The following is a 20030-nucleotide window of genomic DNA, read 5'->3' on the forward strand; positions in this document are numbered from 1 at the left end:
TAAATGGAGCCCAATAAAACTAGTAAGCACGCGGTCTAAAGGGAAGATGGTAGTAGAGACAATGGAGAGGGAGCAATGGGAGAGGATCTCCTAATGTCAAGAGTTTAATTGTCATTGTAGCCTCAACAGAACAATAACATTCTTACTTGCAGTATAATAACAGGTCAGTAAACGCAATACACATGGATAATATATAATAAACAGAAATACAATAAATGAATACGTGTATAAATACCAATGTTTTTAGTGCAACCAGGCAGTCCATAGAAGTTCATAGTTAAGGTTAACGTTGTGTAGTGTTCAAAAGGCTGATGGTTGTTGATACGATGCTATTCTTAGATCTGGTCGTCACAGTTTTTAGACTCCTGTACTTTTTTCGCATTGGTGGGAGTGAAAGAGAGTTTGGTTTAGGTTAGTTTAGTTTAAAGATACAGTATGGAAACAGGCCCTTCGGCCCACTAAGTGCACGCCGACCAACCATCCCCGTACACCAGTACTACCCCACACTAGGGATAATTTACAATTTTTACTGAAGACAATGAACCTACAAACCTGCACGTCTTTGGAGTGTGGGAGGAAACCGGAGCATCTGGGGAAAACCCACGCAGTCACGGGGAGAACGTGCAAACTCCGTACAGACATCACCCACGGTCAGAATCGAACCCGTGTCTCTGGCGCTGTAAGGCAGCAACTCTACCGCTGCGCCACCGTGCCGCTCCTTTGTGTGTCTTTGATGAAATTGGCTACTTTTCAAGGCAGCTGCTCATATCGTCCCTTCAATGATGGGGAGGCCAGTCAGTATCTGTTCTAGACTGGGCAGTCTGTTAACTGCATCCTTTGTCATAATGGTTTACTTTATCTGTCTCAACCACCTTGCTTGGCACTGTGCCTGAACCTGTTCCCTTTCAATGTTACAGGTTGCACCAGTAATTAAGGAGAGGATGATGAAAAAAGGAAGCATGATGGTGGGTTATCAGCCTCATCGTGACAAAGTCAACTTCTTCCGTCAAATCATCATCAGCCCTCTCGTCAGCCGTGAGGATATGGACTTTATTCTCAATGAGATCGACTGTCTGGGGAAGGACTTGTAATTTGCTTTAAGGCGTAGGCAATGTGTTTACAGTTACCAAATGTTTGCTAGAAAGTGTTCAAGATGTTCAGGCTTTAGTTTAGAAAATGGGGAAGAACTAACATACTCAATTTTAGCATGAACAAAATTAACCTTGATGAAGCAGACTTCACCCATCAGAACACATAAATGATAGATAATAGGGCATCATAAACCTGCTTATTTTACAGAACAACATCAAGGCTTAGTGAACTCTTGATGAAATGTTTCTGATCTGTATTTATAGTCACTTATGGTGAGCTGGTCTTATGGTATAAGTGTCCTTGTGGACATAGTAATGGTGTACATCTTTGCTACCTCCGTGTCTCTGAATCTGGACAGAAAAGTAGCCTAAACTAAAGGACTTGCCTATTGCTAAATCCAGATCACGTTTTGGCAGGGAGCATCTTGACTTGCCCAGCTTCATTACCAGAAACGATTCTTTTGCTGCAGCCACTTTGACTCAAAATATTAAATCTATCTAAGTCATGAGATAGGTCAGATATATGAACTTTTAAGAAATTAGATTCTAATTTCTTCAATTTTGGCCATGTGGACATCAGATTTTATTTCTGCTTGGTGGCAAAACGCTATTCAGCAAATAACATTGAATTTTCATTTGCTGGTATATTAATTTATGAAGCTTAATTTCCAACCTATCTCTGTGACATGGCAATGAAAGGGCTGCCTTGGTTGGCCCTTGTACCCACAGAAGTACCTACATTTCTGTGGGTATTTTCCTGGCTGCAGTTAACATGGGTGAAGGAAGCTAAAGTACATTATGGATCACGCATGACGGATCCAAAATGAACACTCATTTATTTTAATGAAAAATCCAAGAGGCCTAAGACCATGAATTGCCAGCATGAGGCATTTCCCGAAAAACTGTCACCTATATTACTGGTACGGGAAAGAACCAATCATTCCTTTGGTCTGAGTGTCTGCAGAAATGTAAAATTACCGCATAGCACATTGTGCTTTGCCTGTCACCAGAATCATTAGAACAACATTAAATCGTGATCTTCATGCTAAAAAGACAGCAAGAGCAATGAGAGTTCACTGAAGGTGCAATATTACGAGGTACAACTGTGTGTGTGTCACTCACACGACATAGCGCTGCTGCACTATTAGTTACATTAGTGACATGTTGTTGAGCTTAGCTTCATTTAATTCTTGGCTATTATTCCTGCAGCTTACTAGGTACTGTACATTGGAGTGTGCAAGTTGCTTTGCGCATGTTTGAAAGAGTGATGTGAGATGTCACGACAGGAACTACATGGTCGCCAGGGCCAGAATTTCATTTTGTAACCTTCCCCCTTGCCCAAGGCATCCAAATGTACAGGGTACCTTAGTGCCTTCCTGACAATCCACAAACGGTACTTCTGAAGGTTTTGAACAGCATGTTTTTTACTTAGAACATCTATTTCAAAGCTTTCAAGTCACTTTTTACGGGAAGATCGCTCCAGACTAACTGTGCTGCTACAATAGATTAGGAAAGTACAGCATCTGCAATATTATGGCTCATCTCTGTACGATGACAAAGCTTTTTTTTTTAGAAAACAGCCTTTATATCAATGTAATATAGTTTTTGATTGCCTAGTGCTGGAGTATACACTTTTAACCTGCCTGCAAAATAATTCTGTAGAAGCGAGGTAGAATTGAAACATTCACTGTATGAGGAAAGGATCAGGGTACAGCAAGGTCAGGAATAAAGTGTTGAAATGTTGCCAGCTGTCCAACTCCTTTGTCGGGAGGAACTGCAGATGCTGGTTTACCAAAGAAAGACATAAAATGTGAGAGTAAGTCAGTAGTACCTCTGAAGGTTTAGAAAAGACAAGGATTAGTACGGGTGTGAGGGGTTGTGGGGAGAAGGCAGGAGAATGGGGTTTGGAGGGAGAGATAGATCAGCCATGGTTGAATGGTGGAGTAGACTTGATGGGCCGAATGGCCTAATTCTGCTCCTATCACATGACTTTATGACAAGGTCTCACACAGATACATTTCTTTTGGTATTTTGTTTTTGAAGAGTTATTTATTTTGTTTAACTGCTGTTTTTTTTAATTTTCTATGATCATTGTTACATTTATTTGAATATTCAGTGAAGATGTATCACATGCAGAATGTTATATGTACACCTCATCTTGAGTCTCATTGAATGTATTTATTTATGTATGGATATATCTGATCTGCTCAGATAGAATGCAAAACAAGGGTTTTCACTGTACCATGGTACATGTGACAATAATAATTCTTCATCATTTCTAACCACTGCTTTTTGAAGGCAGTTGATTCTCTGCCCTACCAATATTCAGTCCCATGCTTCCCTTATGGGAATTTCCTTTCAATGTAGAAATGATGCTATGAGATTTGATTGTTAATTCTGTGCTTCCAAATATACAAGCATAAAATATGGCTGCAGATGTAAAATTGTTGGATGGAAGTTGCCACATTTGTCATTAGCTTACAAGAACAAAGATGGCCGTCTCTAAAACAAGAGGGGAAAAGTGTGTCAAGGCATGACCCACACAGAAGACTAACGGGAAAAGGTAGCGAGTATGAATTTGTAACATTATCTTCAATACCTCCAACAGCGGGGCAGTGACCAAGTCACTGGACAAGGCAACCAATGGCCTGATTTAGAAACTCGGCAAATTTGAAAATAAATCTGGGAAATAAAGCTGGCACCAGTAGTGCTGACCGTGAAACTATTGGAAAGTTGTCAAAGTGCATCTGATTCACTTGTACTCGCTATCCTTATCTGGTTGAACCTAATGAGAGACTCTAGATCCACTGCCAAGTGGTGATACTTCAGTGCCCCTTGAAAATCTGTAGATGCTAAATATTGCAAATGCTGGAAATGATCATTTCTGATAATACTATATGAACAATCTACAGTATCAAAGTCAGTAGAGAGTATTATCAGAAATGAAACCTTATCCTGTCAATTGACATAATTGAACAAAGTCTTAAGATTGAAAATCACCCTCAAAATGTTCTGGAGATTAACCACCAAATTAGAAAATGCAAATCAGAGGGCAATCCGAATAGATTTGGGCAGTTGGTGAGTTTAAAAGGACATTATCCAAATCTTTGATTTAATTATATTTACCCCTCAAGCCTAGATACCAAGGTAAAACTGTTGCCTATTTTAATTCTCTTTGAGTGCCACAATACTGTTTTAACATTCCTGCAATTTCCCTTAGCTTGGAATAATCTGCATTGGAGGGACTAGATTCTATTTCTTCTGATGTCCACGAGAAAAATAAAGTCCCTGGTTGAGTCCCCTTCACCAGTATGTAACTGGCTTGAGAAATGTTGTATTGGTTTGGAGAAGAACTGGTAGGATGACAGTGGCAAACCTAATGAAATCTGGGAAGATAGATAGTGATCTCCATTTGTAGCTGTGAAATCCTTATCCAATAATGATTATATCCACTTAAAATGATTCTGATATTGCAAGTTGAATGGCAATTTTTTGTTGTCCTGAGACTACTACTAATTGATTACCTCATCAGGGTTTGTCTTTATATAATGGCCATCTACAAATTTAAGATATTGGGGTAAAAGACAAGACAACCTGTAATTTTTCTGTTTCCTGATAAACATCCTGGTAGGTTTTTTTTTATACAACTTACTGATTAATGAGTCTCGTTGTGTATTCATTAAGTTGTACATGTGGGAGAATTTCTAATGATTATTTATTGTTCAAATTTTAACAGCAAATCCGAAGAATATCTTTGTCATTCCATCTAAATTCATACAGGGAAATATATATTCCTTTTGGTACTGCAGAGTGTGTTCACTTTCCAGTTGGCTGAGAAGTGGGTGGCAGGTTGAGGGAGGGATTGGGAGAATAAGTATGCAGGACAGTTGACAGAAGGATGACACCTCTATGGTTCAATGTAGGCAGAGTTGGTCATATCCACTTAGGCCACCTTGTAGTGTTGCCAACCTTTAATCAACCTACTGAACATAGTTTAAAGGGGAAATATACAAGTGCTTAAAAACATTAACTGCCATCAATTGAGCAGGTCAACATCAGAGTGTTGGATTTTAATAGAACAAGGTCAAGTTCTCCAATGATCTAAGTTGCTAGTGTGCTGCCGTTACAGTGTTGTGCTGTCACTAAAGCACACATCTGCAGCTATACACCACTGCACTTGAAATAAAACAGTTTCTGAAGTGTTGATCGCAGCGAGAGAAATGTTGCAGTGCTCCTTATCTTTCTGTTACCCACCAATATCTGTCGTAGTATAAGAATTAATTTGTCCACAATTCAACTCCACTGAGCTACTCGAGCTACATGCCAAGAATGTACAATTACAATGGCTTTACTAGTTGGGATAAGGTTTCCGCATTATTTTACATAATGCGGCTTTCTTGGTGTTTTGGACCATTTAATATAAAGTAGAACCAACGCATCAAAACAGCTGTACTAGTACTTTTTATACTCAACTTATTGGGCTGAATGTACTTGAATTAGACAAAGTAAAAGTAAACACTGTTATGGTTTAATGTAAAACAAAAGATTTCTGTATTTAATGTAGTCAAATAAAAAATGATGAATCTAATCTGTATTCACTCTTGTTATCGTTCTTTGTGCAGAACAATTGTACATTTTATTTCATTATAGTTTGAAAAAAATCTCAGCTGTAGTTTCACTTGAAATGTGTCTTCACATTTGTTCAGGGTCACTTCGAGTTCCCATAAAATACCCACTTCTAGCCCAAATCCTGGGTCACCATTCGTGACATTATTTGTAAGCACGATGTCTATTGCTCAAGGTGTGCCAGTGGTAGCCAGCTTTGTCTTTCAGCCAACATCGACGATTCATGTAGTTCACAGTGAAATGTGAATTAGATGGAATATAGTGAGGCTAAGTGTGGAGTCATGCATTTTGGTAGTAGGAATAAAGGCATAATAATAATAATAATATATTTTATTGTCATTGCACACAAGCACAACGAGATTTGGTGTGCAGCTTCCAACCGATGTCATAACATAAATAACTAATAAAATTTAGATTTAGATATCCCGAGAACATGGATTGTAAAAAGAACAGTAAAACAGTCAAAACAGTTCAACAGACTAAAGTGCAGATGTGTCTGTGCGACGTGACCATCCGAGGGAGACAGTCCAGGGGGGATGGGGGGCTCAGCAGGGCCGGTTCAGAGCCGCTTTAGCTCTGGAAATAAGTCTGGAAGTTCGGGCAGACTAAATGGGGAGAGAATCCAGAAATCCAAAGTGCAAAGGGACTTGGGAGTGCTGGTGCAGGATTTCCAAAAAGTTAAGTTGAATCGGTAGCAAAGGAGGCAAACACAATGCAAGTGTAAAGAAGGCAAACACAATAAATCTTGAATTTATTTCAAGAGGAGTAGAATGCAGAACAAGGATGTAGGGTGCTGGTTGGGCCATTTGGAATATTGTGAGCAATTATGGGCACCGTATCCGACCGAGGATGTGCTGGATCTGGAGAGGAGGTTTACAAGAATGATCCCAGGAATGAGTGGGTGAACATATATTGAACCACAAGTACATGTAACTGAGAATGGGAATGCTTGAAGTACCCCATTTGCCCACTCCTAGCCCCTGATCCATTTCCATTGCCACTCAAGCACGAGTGCCACATCAGGAACATGTGTCCACGCTGTATGACTCTATGACATGATCAAACCTACATTAGGGACCTGGAGGTGTGAGGAAGCAGCTATAACAGCTGTCGCACCATTCAAAATTGTTTTCCCTCAAATTTGCTTAATTACTATATACTTTTACCATTTCCTTGGTGGATTCCAGATGTTATAAAAAAGGTGGGCTTTCATTCAGTTAGTCTTCTGTGGCACGTGTTGCATAAATGGCAGAATGCTGCAGTGTGGAATTCAAAACTTATCAACAACGAGATGAAATTCATTTGTTTTAATGTCTTTATTAAATACATACATTACACTCTTTACATTGCAAAGATGATAAATGTGTGGTTAACACACATGTACATATAAGCTTGGCTATACTTCAAAAATGAGTAAAATATATTGTTAATCATTCAGATAAAGGTTTCTATTTCCCTGCACTGCAACAGATTACATTCATTTCTTTTTTAATGGACTGAAGTCCCAAATCATTGTAATATACAAATTATTGAAAATTCAGTTCGCATTTAGTACAAGATCCACCAGCAATAACGCAATTGTAACATAATTCCTGAAAGGTTGCAAGATATCCCAAGACACTTCACAAGAACATTATCGGACAAAATTTGATAACTATGACATTTGGAAAATGTCGGGGGAAAATAAAAGTATAGTTGTAGAGACAAGTTTAGGTGGGGAATTTCGGAATAGAGGGACTTGGTAACTGAAAACAGAGTCAGTAGTGGAGGGATGATCAAGAATTGGAAATTGGGACATTACTGGCAAGGCAATACAAGTCACAGAACATGTGAGAGATAGGAGAACAAGATGGAACACATTCGGACACAAGCAGCAGCATTTTGGGTGGGCAAGTTGTGGAAGGATAGAAGGCCAGCTAGGTGTGCACTGAAAGAGTCTTGTGCAGAGTTTGAGGCAAGCATCTATAAAGACCAGCATGTAGTGCATATAAATCAATATTCAGTTGATAATAGTTCAATATTCAGACATGGCAGATCTACTTTGGCTGGGTGGCCCAGGATTGATGCTCACTTGGTAGGAAGTGTTGCCATGGCTCACACCCATGTTTGTGGCCCCAAAAAGGAAAGATACAGATTGCTGTCAGATTAGTGAAGTTGATGGTCCAACTAGCAGCCAATATATACCCTCCATATCAAAAATCATGCTTCATCAATCCAATTCTTCCTCACTTTTGAGATGAATGCTGAAGATTGGATTCATGGTTCACTGTACCAATGAAACCTATGGTCCATCATGGTATTTGAACAATTAAGGATAGTAAAAAAAAATATTGATTAGGCACTACACCAAACTGGCCATTTAGAGGCAACAGGTTACTAATAGTTTTTGTCCTGATATCGACTTGAAATCTTTTCAATGCCATCTCGATTGAAAGCTCTTTAAAAAGAACGGTTAGATACATTTATCCTATGAAACATCACTTTGCATCCTTTTTAATCATATGTCTCACATATTAAGTGCTATATAAAAATGCAAGTTGAAAACTCCAGCATTTACAAAAAAGATATAAAAAGATTATATATATAGTTACAATTTCTTAAAAATACATTCAAGCAACTTATACCCCCAAACTTGATAAAACCATGTCCAAGGCCCACAAAACCAGTGGCGGTAAATTGTACAGTCAGTTCAAAGTATGAGCATACACACAGCTTATGATTTGTAATACCATGAGGAGGTTGCAAAAGAATATCCAATTCCAAGAAGCATTAATATGTGGATTACGCATCCTTGACAGTTGGCAAAACAACTTTAATTGAACTCGAAAACCATTGGAAGACAAGGCCATTGAGCCCTGAGCCTTGAGAAGCTTCATTTGTGCTGGTGACCTTGGAATAGCAGCCCAGAGCACTCACATAGATGAGGTAGAAGTGACCCTCTCATCATCCTTACACAACTTGACAAACTACTACAAGGACAACCAACTGAAGGCAAACCTTGTGCAGACCCAAGTTGGCCTGTTCCACCTTCGTAATCGCAAAGCTGGGAGGAAGCTGTCCTTAACATGGAATGGTGTCCATTTGAGACACTGTGACTACCATGTCTATCTTGTGGTCATTCTGGACTGTGCTTTAAGGGGGCTCTGTGCATCCCCTTTGTGCTAAAGGACACTCGAGCACAGAGGGGATGAATAGGTCAATGAAAGACCAGGTCCATTCTGGTCACCACCATCATCCCAATGATCACATCTCTCCACCTCAGGTACATATAAATCAATCTAGTCCAGGCCATTACCATCCGACTGTTGAACAAGATGAGAAGATTTTGATTTGATTTAACATTGAATGAAGCAGCCCCACTCTCCAGTGAGAGGATGTCAGAGGTCACCGAGCCAGGAGCAAGTCCTGCTTTTACGCCCCAGATTGTGGCATGTCTCTTCCTTCCTTACTCCAACATCTCGTCCCCAGTTCATTCCTATTTCATGCACTAAATCCATTCCAGGTTGTTCCTGCATCAAACCCAATGCAGAAAATAACATGACATTTTTGGGAGAGTGGATATTTTAAGCGCCTTGTTGCTGTGTACAGCGCCTTGGTACAACAGGCACTGATTCCTATGATGAGGAGAGTTTGAATACAGAACAGAAACTTCAAAAGTTTCTCAAAAGTATGTGGCTATACTTTCTATATACACACATTGATAAAGTGCATGGTCAAAGGTTACAAGATGGAATCTTTGGCTTCCTGAGCTGTCACCAATCAGAAAATGCAATCCTATAACAATTGAAAAATTCCAGCCTTTTGCTTTTGGCACTCCCAGATTTCCACTGTCTTTGTGTTACTCAGTCAGTGACACAAGAATTTCTTCTGTGGGACTTCTGTCAAACTGTCCCCGCTGGTGCAAAGTTTTCCGCTGACACTTTGGTGTTTGCTATGGGTTGTTTTTCCCCTCTCAGTCAGTTGGCCCATGTCCTACACCACCGTCACTGCTTTCAGGGTCTGTTTAGTCTCGCTGACCGTGCAGTCTTCAGGGATCTTCTCCTCCGAGCAGCTTCGCCCAGAGAGTTTGTCCATTTGGTCCAAATCACTGAAACGTTCCACGATGCACTGAGCGGTGAGCCGGGCCTCAGGATCATGGTCCCAGCATTCCACAATGATCTCACATACCTGCTGCACAAGCTGTAAAAGACAAGGGGGAGGGTGAGTATGAATACTCCAAACCCAAATTTAAAATATCCCGGTTTCTATAGAAATCCCACTTGCATGTATTGTCGCTACTAAACCATTGGTTACTTGCATCAAAAACTGCTTTTCAATTCATACATTCTAGGAGCAGAATTAGGCCATTCGGCCCATCAAGTCCACTCCACCATTCAATCACGGCTGATCTATCTTTCCCTCTCAACCCCATTTTCCTGCCTTCTCCCCATAGCCCCCGACATCTGTATGGTGGCTCAGCTGTAAAATTGCTGCCTTACAGCGCCAGAGACCTGGGTTCTAAGAATGCTTGTCTTACAGACTTTGTACATTCTGCCCGTGACCTGCGTTGGTTTTCGCCGAGATCTTCTGCTTTCTCCCACACTCCAAAAGACGTACAGGTTTGTAGGTTAATTGGCTTGGTATAAATGTAAAGTGTCCTTAGTGTGTGTAGGGTGGTGTTAATGTGTGGGGATTGCTGGTCGGTGTGGACTTGCTGGGTCGAAGGGCCTGTTTCCACGCTGTATCTCTAAACTTAACTCTAAATTACTGCTTACTAAATTAGCACCAGCAAGGGTTTTTGTTTTTTTACTTTTCTGCTACATTAACACACACTAGGCGATTTAGTCTTTAAGATTTTGTCAATGACTGGTGTGTTAAAGCCTATAAGAAGTTTCATCCACAATCCCTTTGCCCCAAGGGCGAGTGCTTGACATCTTGAACTGCTAAATGAAATCGAAGAGAATAGAGGGCAACTTTCATTATTGTTTCTTTAGTGAAGACACCTGGCCTGTTTCTTTAGGCCAGGTACTTAAATACAACAGCGGCCTATTCTCATCAATGCATCAGAGGACAACTCCCCTTTCATTAACTACATTATGTTCTGCAATACAGGAGACTATTCGGCCCAACCCATCTCCCAGCAGTCTCATCACCTCACCCCTTTCACCTTGGACTTGTACCCATTATTCTCTGTCACATGCCCGCCCACCAATTTCCTTTCAGCTCTGTGACACTGGCCCATTCACCCGTCGGCATATCATTGAGTCATTGAGGAACTGAAAGTACCTGGAGAGGCCTTAGCTTCACAGAGTCACCATGAAACCCGAGTGCTTGGACATGTGAAGCAACTGCACTAACAGCTGCAGCACAGTCCCATCACACAAGCTTCCCTATGTCTCGTTCTCCTAAACCCTCCTGAACCTTTTGACTCCGAAGCAAAGAATACACCATGGAATAAATGTGGAAAGGATGGGTGCAAACAGAATGTCTTTCACAAGTAAATTCCAAATACCACCAACACGTTATTCTTCAAGTGTGCTGACTTTAGGATTGAATCTACGAAGGTTAATTTGTGCACAGCAAGGTGTCACAACAACAGGAGAAACAATCAGGAAATAATAATAATCTTTCAAAACTCTTTAGATTCTGGAGTAGTTCCTGAGGATTGGCGGGTAGCAAACGTAACCCCACTTTTTAAGAAGGGAGGGAGAGAGAAAATGGGGAATTACAGACCAGTTAGTCTAACATTGGTAGTGGGGAAACTGCTAGAGTCAGTTATTAAAGATGGGATAGCAGCACATTTGGAAAGTGGTGAATCATTGGACAAAGTCAGCAGGGTGCTCAGGAAAATCATGTCTGACGAATCTTATAGAATTTTTCGAGGATGTAACTAGTAGCGTGGATAGGGGAGAACCAGTGGATGTGGTGTATCTGGACTTCCAGAAGGCTTTCGACAAGGTCCCACATAAGAGATTAGTATACGAACTTAAAGCACAAGGCATTGGGGGTTCAGTATTGATGTGGATAGAGAACTGGCTGGCAAACAGGAAACAAAGAGTAGGAGTAAACGGGTCCTTTTCACAAAGGCAGGCAGTGACTAGTGGGGTACCGCAAGGCTCAGTGCTGGGACCCCAGCTATTTACAATATATATTAATGATCTGGATGAGGGAATTGAAGGCAATATATCCAAGTTTGCGGATGACACTAAGCTGGGCGGCAGTGTTAGCTGTGAGGAGGATGCTAGGAGACTGCAGGGTGACTTGGATAGGCTGGGTGAGTGGGCAAATGTTTGGCAGATGCATTTAATGTGGATAAATGTGAGGTTATCCATTTTGGTGGCAAAACCCACAGAAAGCAGACTATTATCTAAATGGTGGCCGATTGGGAAAGGGGGAGATGCATATTTTAAGACCTAAAGTGTCATGGTACACCAGTCAAAGAAGGTGGGCATGCAGGTGCAGCAGGCAGTGAAGAAAGCGAATGGTATGTTAGCTTTCATTGCAAAATGATTTGAGTATAGGAGCAGAGAGGTTCTACTGCAGTTGTACAGGGTCTTGGTGAGACCACACCTGGAGTATTGCGTACAGTTTTGGTCTCCAAATCTGAGGAAGGACATTATTGCCATAGAGTAGTGCAGAGAAGGTTCACCAGACTGATTCCTGGGATGTCAGGACTGTCTTATGAAGAAAGACTGGATAGGCTTGGTTTATACTCTCTAGAATTTAGGAGATTGAGAGGGGATCTTATAGAAACTTAAAAAATTCTTAAGGGGTTGGACAGGCTAGATGCAGAAAGATTGTTCCCGATGTTGGGGAAGTCCAGGACAAGGGGTCACAGCTTAAGGATAAGGGGGAAATCCTTTAAAAAAGACGAGATGAGAAGAACTTTTTTCACAGAGAGTGGTGAATCTCTGGAACTCTCTGCCACAGAGGGTAGTTGAGGCCACTTCATTGGCTAAATTTAAGAAAGGAGTGGGTGAACAGGCCCTTGTTACTAAGGGGAAATTCAGGGGGTATGGAGAGAACACAGGTATTCCTAAGGATACTGAGTTTGAATGATCAGCCATGATCACCCATATTGAATGGCGGTGCAGGCTCGAAGGGTGTCGACATGGCCTACTCCTGCACCTAATTTCTATGTTTCTATGTTATATATTTTGGGATGTGTAGGAAGGAACTGCAGATGCTGGTTTACACCGAAGATAGACACAAAATGCTGGAGTAACTCAGTGGTCCAGGCAGTGTCTCTGGAGAAAGTAAATAGTGAAGAAAAAGTTTTGAGTTGGAACATGATGTTTTGAAATACAGGAGGCTCATTGGCCCATCCTCCCCCCATCAGTCCCATTACCTCTCTGGTTCCTATTCTTTTTCTCCAGAGATGCTGCCGGACCCACTGAGTTACTCCAGCATTTTGTGTCTATCTAATGTTCCTGGAATGTTAGCCGAGAGATACATATCTTGCAGGCCTACAGGGAACATCTCCAAACACAGCCAAGCCTTCCTTTGATTGGACATCATCGGCTCAGCATCCTACAGGGACTGTGACAATGGGGTGGTCTCTCCATTCTGCCTCAGCCAAGCGATATGCTCAAGACCCTGGAGCGAGAATTGAGCCCAGAACCTTGCTGCCGCCGTAGCCTAGCCCAACTCTCGCCCATAGCTCCAGGCAGGAGCGTGGATGGGAATATCTTTAGCTGGGTCCAGCTGGTGGGCTACTTTTGCTGCTCACTATTCAGCATCCATTTGCAGTTACTCCGATTGTAAATGCAACCCCTTTCCACTCCTTCAAAGAGTTGTACTCCTCCATTAGGTCAAGGGCTGAAGGTGCCATCTTGTTCCAATACCCTCAGTGCAGTTACATTTCTTCATGGGGCAAATATGCAGAGTGGGTTAACACATAAGACCCAGGAGCAATTCATCCCATCGTCTGCTCTGCCATTCAACCATGGCCGATCTATCTTTCCCTCCCAACCCCTTCTCCAGCCTTCTCCCCATAGCCTTTGACACCCTTACTAATCATGACCCCATCAATCTCCGCTTTAAAAATACCAATGACTTGGCCTCCACAGCTGTCTGTCTGTGACAAGGAATCCCACAGATTCACCACCCTGACAGTTCTAACCCCTGGCAGCCGGGTTATTTAGTGGGCACCGCGAGATGTTCGAGTACCTGGTGATTGAGCCAACTGTTGGGGATCTCAGGCCTTCCCCGATCCCTGAGAACAACATCCTTCATGCTTTCCACGCAGGGATGCTCCCGCACCTTAGAACCAAAGGCTGGCTCGTAGTCTTTCACTTCTGTGGAGGAAGAAAAGTTATCAATAACTGTGGTGGTGCAGCAGTAGAGTTGCTGCCTTACAGTGCTTGCAGCGCTGGAGACTGAACACAGGTGCTCTCTGTACGGAGTTTGCACGTTCTCCCCGTGACCGCGTGGTTTTTCTCCGAGATCTTCAGTTTCCTCCCAAACGTCAAAGACGTACAGGTTTGTAGGTTAATTGGCTTGGGATGTGTAAATTGTCCCTAGTGTGTGTAGGATGGTGTTAATGTGTGGGGATCGCTGTTCAGTGCAGTCTCGATGGGCTGAAGGGCCTGTTTCCGCTCTCTATCTCTAAACTAAAAATACCCAAATGCAAAGTGTCAGTGAATTGTAACGAGGGACATCGCTTTCCCTGTTGCCAATGCCAGTAGCTGTGTAACTTTATATATAATGTTGCTTTAAAACACAGTATTCAGTAGGAGCAAAATCCCTTTGGGAACACGAAGATAGTTCCCAACCAGAAACGTCACCCACCCATGTTCTCCAGGGATGCTGCCTGACCCGGTGAGTTCCTCCAACATTTTGTGCCTTTCCTTGGTAAACCAGCATCTGGGTTTCTACCAACAACCAATACAGGTTTCTATTCAGATATTATACACACTTCCTTACAATATAAACTGCAGGCATTTGGCCCATTGAATGATGTTGGCTCACAAAGCAGTCTCAATCTCACACTAATTTTCCATACAACACATTCTCATCAACTCCCCTTAGCTTCTACCTCTCACCCACACACTACCCATAACGTCCAGTGGCCAATTAATCTGCTAACCCAGACTCTCTCTATGGCTCTGATTATGTGGGAAGAAACCAGAGCACTGGGTGAAACGTACAATACAATACCGTTTATTTGTCATTTGAACCTCACATGAAGTTCAAACAAAATTTGGTTTCTGCAGTCAAACAAGAAAAGAACCAAGACACACACCAACACAATCCACACAAACATCCATCACAGTGAATCTCCATCTCACTGTGATGGAAGGCAAAGTCTTGTCTCTCCCCTGCTCTCCAAGGCCCCGGCGGGCGCTAGCCTCTCCCAAAGTCAAAGTCAAAGCCCCCGGCGGGCGCTAGCAAGTCCCACGTCCAACTTCCAGTGTATGTTACACATTGGCAGACAGATGACAACATTATCTGGTTCTGTACAGGGCTTCATGGTCTAGGCTATCAGCAGTAATTGCATAGTAGGAGTACCTTATCTGTATAGGCCACCCACATATAGATTAATATATTTTTTACTTGTTTACTCATCGTCATGGGAATGCCATCTGCTTCCTGTAGAATCCAAGGGGAAGACTTAAAGGATTAAAGGTTATTTTTTTTAAAAGACTAACTTTATGGGAATGGTTTAACAAATCTCAACATTGCTGGGAGCATCACAAAGCTGCAGCAACATTAATACACTGTAGTGACCTCCTCCACTGTAATGCACAGGAGAGCCATCAGATGTAATTTGATACGAAGGCTGAGAGGCATGTTGAAAGACTTTCTTCAAGGAGGTCTGTGAAAGAGAAGCAGGCAGAGGGGTTTAGCAGGAACATTGTGGACCCCAGCATTACAGAACGGTTGAAAACCATTCCCATTGCTGAGAAAATGGAGCAGCTGGGCTTGTACACTCTGGAGTTTAGAAGGATGAGAGGAGATCACATTGAAACATATAAGATTGTTAAGGGCTTGGACACGCTAGAGGCAAGAAACATGTTCCCGATGTTGGGGGAGTCCAGAACCAGGGGCCACAGTTTAAGAATAAGGAGTAAGCCATTTAGAACGGAGACGAGGAAACACTTTTTCTCACAGAGAGTGGTAAGTCTGTGGAATTCTCTGCCTCAGAGGGCGGTGGAGGCCGGTACTCGGGATACTTTCAAGAGAGAGTAAGATGGGGCTCTTAAAAATAGCAGAGTCAAGGTGATATGGGGAGAAGCAGGAACGGGGTACTGATTGAGGATGAGCAGCCATGATCACATTGAATGGTTGTGCTGGCTCGAAGGGCCAAATGACCTATTCCTGCACCTATTGTCTATTGTCTTTGCGAGTTTCCATAATGCAAACTCTTTTCTCCCCCCCCCCATTGAATCCAAGGTTACAGTTGAGACGCGCTCCTATAGGAAATCTTTCAATAGTAATGTGTGGCACGGTGGCGCAGTGGTAGACTTACTGCCCCACAGGGCCAGAGACACGGTTTTGATTTTGACTACAGGTACTTGTCTGTACGGAGTTCTCCCCGTGACCTATGTGGGATTTCTCCGGAATCTCTGGTTTGGAGAGGCGGCAGGAGAATGGGGTTAGCAAGGATAGATCAGCCATGATTGAACGGCGGAGTAGACTTGATGGGCCGAATGGCCTAATTCTACTCCTTCTGAACCTTCTGAATGTTGTAGTCGGCAGGGCAGTACTCTGCATATCGCCAACTTGGACAATTTTACATTTTTATCAAACCAATTAACCTACAAATCTGTACGTCTTTGGAGTGTGGGAGGAAACCGAAGATCTCGGAGAAAACCCACGCAGATCACAGGGAGAGCGTACAAACTCCGTACAGACAGCACCCGTAGTCAGGATCGAACCTGGGTCTCGGGTGCTGCATTTTGCTGTAAGGCAGTAACTCTACCATTGCGCCACCGTGACTCCTATTTCTTATGACATATAGGTTTGTAGGTTAATTGGCTTGGTATATTGTAAATGTGAAAATTGTAAATGTATATTAACACTGATACACACACACACACACACACTGTGTGGAATTTACACATTCTCCCTCTGGTTCCTCCCACATCACAAACACATGCGGGTTCATACGTTAAACAGCCTCTATAAATTGCCACTTGTGTAGGGAGTGGATGAGAAAGTGGGATAACATAGAACTAGTGCAAACACCAGGGTGATCAATGGTCGGAGTGGGTTCAGTGGGATGAAGGAGCCATTTCCATGCTGCATCTTTCAATTAATCAAGCTCTCCTCATCTTGTTAGTCACAGAGTGCTGGAGTAACTCAGCGGGTCAGGCAGCATCAGTGGAGAACATGGATAGGTGACGTTTCACAGAGTGCTGGAGTAACTCAGCGGGTCAGGCAGCATCTGTGGAAAAAAAGTGGAAAAAAAGGATGGGTGACCTTTTGGGTTGGCACCCTTCTTCAAACTGAAAGTATAGGGGAGAGTAGACAAATTGCTGGAGAAACTCAGCAAGTTCTGAGCTAGACCTTTCCTCAGACCCAAAATGTTACCAGTTCCTTCTCTCCATAGATGCTGCCTCACCCGCTGAGTTTCTCCAGCATTTTGTGTCTACCTTTGATTTTACTAGCATCTGCAGTTTTTTCTTAAACTGTAGAGGGGAGAGAACTGGAGATATGAAGAGGCCAGAAGAAAGCAGGGCCGGCAACAGATGACCAAGGAAGGGTGAAGCGCATAATGGCCCATCGTTGGCTGGAGAGGACGTGATAATGAAGGGATACAAGGATGTGAACAGTGGAACTAGCAGGATGACTAAGGAGGGAATCCAAGGGTTACTTGAAATGAGAGAAATCACCATTCATACCGCTGGGTTGTAACATCTGGTTGCCAACTTCATTTTGCTAATTATTACCACCAAATACCACTAGATGAATCCAAACAGCGTATGTCAAAAACATTCAATAAGCTCAAAAGAGCCAAGATTTGAGAAGCTCAAACAGCAAAGAAAACGATCGCAGGTCTAGACATTCCCCAGACGGGTGTGTCTGCAACTAGAGGTCGGCTGATATGAGCAGGGAGAAAGACGTTGCAGGGGGGAGGAAGATTACGTGCTGCGCTGCCAGAACTGCAGAAAACAAACATAGTGTGTGTCTTTATTATTGCTAATGGGGAAATGGTTGTGGAGATGAAGCATTAATGATTCAATACGAGATCTTAGGGTGTCACGGTGGTGCAGTGGTAGAGTTGCTGCCTTACAGTGCCAGAGACCCGGGTTCGTTCCTGACTACAGGTGCTGTCTGTACAGAGTTTGTACGATCTCTCTGTGACCTGCGTGGGTTTTTTGCAGGAGCTCCGGTTTCCTCCCACACTTGTAGGTTAATTGACTTGGTAAAATTGTAAATTGTCCTCAGTGTGTATAGGATAGTGTTAGTGCACGGGGTTTGCTGGTCGGTGCAGACTCGGTGGGCTGAAGGGCCTGTTTCGGCGCCGTATCTAAAAACTATGCTGAGCGGAACAGGTCTGCACGTGTCAGTTACAAAACAGCCAATGTCTCCATAAACCCCCAGCTACAAACCTCTTCTGATTTGCAACCTAATTTGAGAGATGGCTCAATACTGGAACATTAGCGCGAACACGTTTTGTTCACCGATCGTGGCTCAGCAGTGCAATAAATGGAAATACGTTTTGAAAGGGAAAATGCCCCCAGGCAGGTTCTGTCAATGAAAGCAATTCAACTTGAACAAACAGATTACTGGAGGATCTTAACTCTTGATAGTAGGTGGCCCTGGTCAGTGAATCCTAAACACTGTCTGAATAAACAGTCGTCACAACTCGGTGCCAAGCAGAGATCTCCGGCTCGGTCACGACTAGTCAGTGACAACCTCCACATAACAATTGCACAGTGCCAGGGCTGGAGTTATGTCAATGTCTCCATTTACAAGCAGGGGACAATTGGCCACAATCCACCACTGCCATGCATTGCTCAAGCATCTTTCATGAAATAAGAGCCTTTACGCCTGACACCATCGCAACAGGTTTCTCCACTGCGTCTATTTCTGAAAACATTTGTAACCAGTCAACTCTTCAGCATTACATGCAGGGCAAAGATAGACCACTCCATCCTCTTTCAATGCTGCTGCATTTAACCCCTTCTGCCTGTTCCCTTTATCAATTTGAGCGTTTTCCTCTCCATCCAAGAAATTGCAGTGAATTCTAGACGCAGCCCAGACCATCACGCCACCCAAACTCCCTTCCACTGACTCCATTTATACCTCACGCTGCCTCGGCAAGGCCAGCAGCATAATCAAGGACGTTGCACCCTGGCCACACCCTCTTCTCCCCTCTCCGTTTGGGCAAAAGATATGGAACTGAAAATGCACACCTCCAGATTCAGGGACAGTTTCTTCCCAGCTGTTATCGGGCAGCTAAATCATCCTACTGTAACTAGAGAGCAGTGCTGAACTACTATCTACCTCATTGGTGACCTGTACGTATTTGGAGTGGGGGAAGAAAACAAAGATCTTGGAGAAAACCCAGGCAGGTCATGGGGAGAATCTGCAAACTATCCATGCATCAACAGGCCAGCATATGAGCTCCACGTTATAAAGATGGGCTGTTTGATGTTTGAAGATATTTTATTGCCACTCACCGCCAGCAGCTGTGCATCGCGATAACATCTCCCACAGCACGAGGGCCAGTGAATACACGTCTGCTTGTTTAAACGCCTCGATATCCTCCAAATTAATTCGCGACTCCAGCACTTCAGGTGCCATATATCTAGCCGTGCCCACCTACAGAGTACATGAAAAGGGTAAAACAGGTCATGTTTGTACTTGTAAAATCTGACATGAAGAATAACAGTCAAACCCAACATGACTAACAAATGATTACCAATTCACTGGATGTATTCAAGAGAGAGTTGGATGTAGCTCTTAGGGCTAATGGAATCAAGGGGTATGGGGAGAAAGCAGGAACAGAGTGACTAAGAAGGAAATGCAGATGCTGATAAAATCAAAGGTAGAAATAAAATGCTGGAGAAACTCAGCAGGTGAGGCAGCATCTATGGAGAGAATGAATTGGCGACGTTTCGGGTCAAGACCCTTCTTCAGACTTGTACAGCAGGAACGGAGTACTGATTTTGATGATCAGCCATGATCATATTGAATGGTAGTGCAGGCTCGAAGGGCCGAATGGCCTACTCCTGCACCTATTTTCTAGGTTTCTGTACAAATTAACTTGTCCTTGAACTGCAGTTTCAATTTTCAAAAGAGCAAGAGTTGTTTGTCCATAACCTAGGGCACATTGCTTCCACACACCCAGCATTGAGCCCGCAAGGAATTTGACCTTATAAT

General features: G+C 42.9%; 2 protein-coding genes across 2 annotated transcripts in view; one reads left to right on the forward strand and one right to left on the reverse strand.

Moving 5' to 3' along the window:
* The window catches only part of LOC129706424 (acidic amino acid decarboxylase GADL1-like), a 71992-nt gene extending 66313 nt beyond the window's left edge, over positions 1-5679 (forward strand). Inside the window, exon 15 of the mRNA XM_055650727.1 lies at positions 918-5679. Coding sequence (XP_055506702.1) covers positions 918-1091 — 174 coding nt within the window. The 3' untranslated portion in view covers positions 1092-5679. The remainder of the gene's footprint in view (positions 1-917) is intronic.
* A 1335-nt stretch (positions 5680-7014) lies between these two features.
* The window catches only part of LOC129706431 (TGF-beta receptor type-2-like), a 75909-nt gene continuing 62893 nt past the window's right edge, over positions 7015-20030 (reverse strand). Inside the window, exons 5-7 of the mRNA XM_055650739.1 lie at positions 19328-19469; positions 13866-13993; positions 7015-9896 (exon numbers count right to left, since the gene is read on the reverse strand). Coding sequence (XP_055506714.1) covers positions 9690-9896; positions 13866-13993; positions 19328-19469 — 477 coding nt within the window. The 3' untranslated portion in view covers positions 7015-9689. The remainder of the gene's footprint in view (positions 9897-13865; positions 13994-19327; positions 19470-20030) is intronic.

This window comes from Leucoraja erinacea, chromosome 2 (assembly GCF_028641065.1).
Source record: "Leucoraja erinacea ecotype New England chromosome 2, Leri_hhj_1, whole genome shotgun sequence".
Classification (NCBI taxonomy): domain Eukaryota; kingdom Metazoa; phylum Chordata; class Chondrichthyes; order Rajiformes; family Rajidae; genus Leucoraja; species Leucoraja erinaceus.